Below are 6,643 nucleotides of genomic sequence, written 5' to 3'. Positions count from 1 at the left end.
AAACAAGACCAGAGGCCTCGAGGACTCCTGAGTGTAGGTTAGAGCTACAACAGTACTAACAAAACTGCTCAAGGTAGTTTGGAGTCTTTGGCTGCGCAACTAGACAATCACTCGGCAAGTGAATCGACGGATAACAAATCACTGTGGGCGTTACATTGTTACCATTTCTTGTACCACCATGTACTAATGAGCAAATATATTCTAACTTCTTCAGCCCCCCTATATTGAGCGTGGGCTTCATGTGAAGAGGTAGACTTGTTCAGCATTGTCATCTTAATTAATTATTAGCTTCTCTCTTCTACTGTCCACCAACGCCTGCCAAGCAATCAATGCTGCAGACGAGCTCATTAGTTTGACTTACAGTCCTAAAGTTTGGGAAGTTATGTTTAAAACGCGTTTTACCCACGGTTTTAAAACTAAACATACAAACTGTAAAGACTATCTTAAACACTTTGATCTGCAGTTGGATTCCACGAAAAAAAAAAACGATGGAAAAAGAGACTAATTACAGGCAGCAATGCAGCAACACATGTTTCTACAGACTGTGAGAGAAAAAGGAACTCGTTGGCGTTCTTTTCCTGCTCGTTTGGACTAAACAGAAGGCTCGCTGTCGACCTAATTTCGTTTTGGTAACAGATCAGTTCAGTGATTCAATTAGACGGGTCCAAAGCCAACCCGGGCCGATCTGTGAACCGTGGCGTCACCTCCAATTCGAGTGTTAAAGAGATTTCCTTCCTAAGCACACATAATAAACTCTGCGTTCGGCTAGTCTTACAGGCAACACTGAATATTACTCTTATTAAAGAGGACAATCCCCTAGGCCTACCTCAGCCCATTACAGTATACGAAGAAAACGCATTATTCACTAACTCGCGAGATTAAAACTAGAAACTAAATGCGTCTGGTAAGTGAAGGGAGATAAAGAGGAGATGAAGAAACAAAATCTCAATGCAAAGTCTGAAACGTTCTTTCTTTATTTCTCTCCGTCGGAGTGCCTTTCTCGCAGGGTTTGACATATTCTAACTGTTATCAGATTGATGGGCTAGTTTGATTGAAGTGGCTTTGTCATGCTAATGTCAAGCGCGTGATGGATGGTCGCCTCGCGCTGACAAACTTCTGGAGGTCCCCTCACCATTGGCGCCGTGACGTCTCACGTGACCAGCAGCTGAGGTAAATATGTGTTATAGGGAAGCATGAGCAAATACTCCAGAGGTAAGCATTTCCCCCCTTCCGCATGACATACTGTTGCGAGTTTGCAGGACAGGAGGCTCTCCCGATCTCTCAGGCTGACCCTCCGCCTTTAATTGCGCATGGACAATTCCAGAATGAACTCTTTTTTGGAGTACACCATTTGTAACCGTGGGACGAACGCTTACTCGCCCAAGGCTGGATACCACCACTTGGATCAGGCGCTCTCGGGCCCCTTCCATACCGGACACGCAAGTGACAGCTATAACGCTGATGGACGACTTTACGTAGGGGGGAGCAACCAGCCAGCAGCAGCAGCACAACATCAGCACCAGAGCGGCGTTTACGCGCATCCCCAGCACCAAACTCATGGCCTTACCTACGGTGGCACGGGGACTACGAGTTATGGGACCCAGGCCTGCGCCAACCCGGACTATGCTCAACACCAGTATTTCATTAACCCTGAGCAGGATGGGATGTATTATCACTCATCGGGGTTTTCAAACTCAAATGTCGGTCCTCACTATGGCTCCATGGCTGGTGCATACAGCGGGGCGCAGGGAGCCGTTCCTGCCGCACCTTACCAGCATCATGGATGCGAAGGCCAGGACCACCAGCGAGGATACTCACAAGGCACCTACGCCGACTTATCGGCCTCCCAAGGGAGGGAGAGGGACATGGATCAGTCGCCACCTGGGAAGACATTCGACTGGATGAAAGTCAAAAGGAACCCTCCTAAAACAGGTGGATTGAATTGCCTCTATGACGAAAATTTCCCACTCAAATCAAGAACAATTATGCCTTACACATATCCTTAAAGCAAAGAAGCTTGCAGATCACCAATATATTATACACAAACTAGAAACTTTATTTGGCATACCAAAAATATATAAAGACAGATGAGTTGAAAATAGGCCTGTTCACTTCAGTTTCAACCCATCTCCCTCTGCGTTAATGCATCGAACAGACATGCTTTCATTCGGCCTTGGAAATACACCAGCACTGTTATCCTTAGCTTGACCCCGGTTCTCGCTGCGCAACATTCGTTTTTGTTGGCCTCCATTGTGTTCTTAAGCTTTCTTCTCCTGTCCCAGCAGTTTTTGCCTCACAACGATTTAGTGCACCAACTTTTACGCACGGGGGCCACCATTTTGACATACTGTACAAATTGAGTGCTCATAAAGCCACCTTTGGGGAGTATTGAATTGCATGTATGCCATAGACCCCATTATGAGTTCTTTCACAATTGATAAAATATAAAACCGGGTAATTAGGGTACGGTTAACACAAGTTTGCAATACTTGCCGAGTTTCATGCGTAATAGTAAAATTTAAATGGTCACATCCAATAAAGTTTAAGAACAGAGCACACTTGATTGTTGTTGGTGTGTTTACAAAATAAGCCGTTTAATTATGACTATGGTCCTTTATTTGTGTGTTTAATTGTTTGACAAACACCCTTTTAACTATTCTTTATTTTTTTCCTCGCAGCTAAAGTGGCCGATTACGGACTGGGACCACAAAACACAATCCGGACGAATTTCACAACGAAACAACTCACGGAGCTCGAGAAAGAGTTTCACTTCAGCAAGTATCTCACGCGAGCGCGGCGCGTCGAAATCGCTGGCACGCTCGAGCTGAACGAGACACAGGTGAAGATATGGTTTCAGAACCGCCGAATGAAACAGAAGAAGCGAGAGAAGGACGGCCTGGCGCCTGCTTCGTCCACCTTGTCTAAAGACCTCGAGGATCACTCTGATCCCTCAACTTCAACATCTCCAGGAGCTTCTCCAAGCCCGGATTCCTAACCGATGGCAAGAGTTCCGGGTGCTTTGAACCACAGATTCGAAATATATACTAAAGTCTATTAATTTAAGCATTCCACAATGTGCCCGAAAGCCCTTCTCGTTTTTATGATGGACGATTACGAATTGTTTAAGGTGACTTTTAGCACAACAACGAACAGAGTTACACCGTCTGCTCGAACAAAATTTCAAATACTCCCTGGAAACGTTTGTGTGTGTTATATACAGGGTATTTCTATTATAAATATAATGCACTTTCACAATGTTTACAAGTCTCTAAACGAACCTAACTGACTTTACAGGGAGCTAATTGTGTCGTCAAAATGTGTATTGTTTTTTGTTGCGTTTATGAAAATGTATTTTTATTTGATGTAAACATTTCATATATTTTATTTTTGAGGATTGTAGCTATAGGGGCTTTTGGACTCCTTGCACTATACGTTTACAGGGTAGGCCTTTACTGAACACCAGCACAATTTACTAGAACGATTCTTTCTCAGTGGGCACTGTGTAGGCCTATTCAATTATTTGTCAATTTACAGTGATAAATAATTAAAACTGTGTTGCTAGCCATGCCTAATTTACTATAAACATTTGAATTTGGAAAGGTTCTATTCCGTTTGTAATAAATAAATAAATAAATAAAAATAAAAAAAGCAATGCAGAGTGTTTAAATGTACTTTTCTTAAAACATGTAAATAATTTGATATTTTAGCCTAGTATTTTTTTGTTTATGCGCAGACGAGCTGAGTTTTATTAGTTACTGTCTGTATGATTCCGTAATCTAAATGTCTCAATCATATGTTTCTGTAAGTCCTTTATCTACCTCGAATAAAAACAATATTTTACTGAAGCGGTCTCTGCCACCAGTTTACATGTTTAAGTAATATAGGAAAAAAAAAACTAAAAATATTAAAAATAATTAAATAATATGGGGAACAAAAATGTTAGTATGGATTTAAATGATGACAGTGTTTCATCAGTTCTTCTCTTCACTTAAAACGTCCACCAGTCACGTGTTATAGGATGCTCGGAGAACGGAACGGAATGTTGTGGAGCAATCAGGGTGGTAAAATATGACCTTTTTACCTCGGTGTGCTTCTGGGATATCTAAACATCCAAACAGACTCTCTTTCTCTGAGTGGTTTAGGGGTGGCACCAATAGCACTGATCGTGAAGACAAGCTTTCGAGAAACGGAACTGAATTGTGGGCGGTGCATCTCTAAGATATTGACTGTTGTTATGAATGGGCTTCTTATTTATTCGCTAAACATTTTCAAAACCTTAATTCTTTAGAATAGTTCGTTACATGCATTTAATTGTCATTCTCGAATTCTCAACAACAAATAGCTAAAGCATTCATAAAGGCGAAAAATATCGACTTTGACAGTTTACATGAACTCTCCAATTCTGACGCCTGTTAAATTATTATTGTAATTGATATATCAAGTCATTAAAAATCCGTAGAATTAAAACTGTGCCATGTTGGATCTTTGCAGCAGGGTTAACATTAGGTCCACTTCAGAGGAAAACAATGCTGGACTGCAGATATTCAGGCACAGCAGCTCCCGGTGAGGTAAACGCATCTCTCTCACCAGGCCAGTGTCTTTGTGGCAAGAAAGACAACACATTGTAACAAGCAGCTCTTTTAAGCGAAGGCAAACACTCCAACACTTGTTAGGCAATATACTGGTATCTGTAATGTTCAAAAACATTTAAACATTTAATTATGGTTGAATATATACTAATTGCGACTTCAATGTCAATACCACTTTAGGATTCATAATGTCCCTAATATTACAAAAGATTATTATAATTTTTTTTTATTCCATAGAAATATCATGTTGCATTTGAAAAGATAATAACTACCCTCAAAGTATATACACAATCTAAACCAATACAATCTGGAAATGAAGACGACACAGCAATAGTTCTATGATTCTCTCTCGACCATCTGCTGGTGCAGATTTCAGTCACGCTGTTCGGGGCGTTTGTCCTGTAGCCCCCTGAACGGGCCTTTGATCCAACCGCTACCCCCGCGGTCAACATCCGTGGTCTGCATTGAAACGTAAAGTAATGCTTACAGTAGGGGGGTTACATGGAGGTCACCCTTTACTTTACCTGAACTCTTTGTCTCTGACTTTTCTTCAAATTCCCATAGCAAAAACAATACATATGTATTGCCTTTGAAAGCCAAAATGCACATTGCGCGCGCGCGCGCACACACACACACACACACACACATACATATATATATATATATATATATATATATATATATATATATATATATATATATATATATATATATATATATATATATATAATTCGATTATTATTCAATTTGTTATCCCTCATATTAGCAGGATTATATATTTTTTTTTGTCACAGCAACTGAAATAACAATTACTGTTGCTGAGGTATTTTTCTTTTTTTCTTATTTTTCTTTTTCTGTTTTCTGGACGAAAATAATGTGTAAAAGCTCACCACATTATCATTTTGATGTTTATTTACGGATTACAAACTTGGAAATGTTAATACAGACACTTTAATGAATAACTTAGTCTAATATGCAGACAATAGTGTTTTTGTTTGCAAAACATCTTACAAGACTAAGACATCCAGAAAATGGACTTAAATGGTTGAACATTTACTCTATGCCTCAAAACTTGACACATAAACCTCAAGAATGGTGGCAATCAACAAATGTAAAAAAATTGAGCTCTTTACATCACAGTGCAACAAATAACCAACGATAATAACAAAACAACAACAACAAAAGTTTAGATGAAGGCACCAAACAGCATAATATAATCCTATAACTGCATACTTTATTCATACTGCAGTGCATGCTGGGAATTCACAAAGCCTTAACTTTTTAGCAATATGAAAATCTTTGTTCAGACAACTGTGTTTCACTAGTTGGGACAACATTTGGGGTAATTTTGTTGTTTTATTTTTTTTTATTTTTTTTGTGATTTCAAGGAAGCAGCATAAAAAAAACACCTTTTGAGACTCAAAAGGTTTCGTAAACGGGAAAACATGCAGTTTATTATTATTATTATTATTTTTACAGTGACACATATTGGCAATTATTTTACATTATTACAGTATTTACAGGACTTGTTTAGGTTTGTCACAAAGATTGGACATACATGGGGAAGAGGGGTCCTCCCTCGAAGATTAATTTCAAGTCATTCCTCAATATAAAAAAGGTCAGCACAAAAGAAAATCTAAGTGAATAAGCTAATGAGCGTCACATAAATACAGGCGCGCACACATCTGTTTTCCGCCTGTGTTCTATGACAGACTTTCGTTCAAATTAGACAACATATTTGAGAAACTCTCAGTTTTCTTTTGAGCCAACCACAAAAACTCATGCGGAGCAAAGCAGGTGAGAGGGAGAGAGAGGGCAGACTCCGGCGAAAGAACTGGGGGAATGATCTCTGAGATGGAGGGTGCTGACAAGAGCTGAAGAGAACTAGTGGAGGGGGTCGGGGTCGCAAAGTCGTTTTTCGAACATTTGAGGAAACAAGTTTGGCTAACAGCCCCCCCCCCCCCCCCCCCCCGTTCACTCTCTTGTGGCCTCACCTCTTCCCCAAAGTTTACGCGGGCTTGACAGTTCCATGTCATCCACGACCCTCTGACGGA

The 6,643-nt window shown here is 40.3% G+C and overlaps 1 protein-coding gene across 1 annotated transcript; it reads left to right on the top strand.

Moving 5' to 3' along the window:
• Positions 1-1,195: 1,195 nt before the first annotated feature.
• LOC132148545 (homeobox protein Hox-B1) lies at positions 1,196-3,835 on the top strand. Its single transcript, XM_059557234.1, has 2 exons — positions 1,196-1,932; positions 2,679-3,835. The coding sequence occupies exons 1-2, from the start codon at positions 1,311-1,313 to the stop codon at positions 2,993-2,995; spliced, it is 939 nt and encodes a 312-aa protein (XP_059413217.1). The 5' UTR covers positions 1,196-1,310; the 3' UTR covers positions 2,996-3,835.
• Positions 3,836-6,643: the final 2,808 nt, after the last annotated feature.

This window comes from Carassius carassius, chromosome 9 (genome assembly GCF_963082965.1).
Source record: "Carassius carassius chromosome 9, fCarCar2.1, whole genome shotgun sequence".
NCBI classification, from domain to species: Eukaryota; Metazoa; Chordata; class Actinopteri; order Cypriniformes; family Cyprinidae; genus Carassius; species Carassius carassius.
This window is presented reverse-complemented; position numbering and strand designations above follow the sequence as displayed.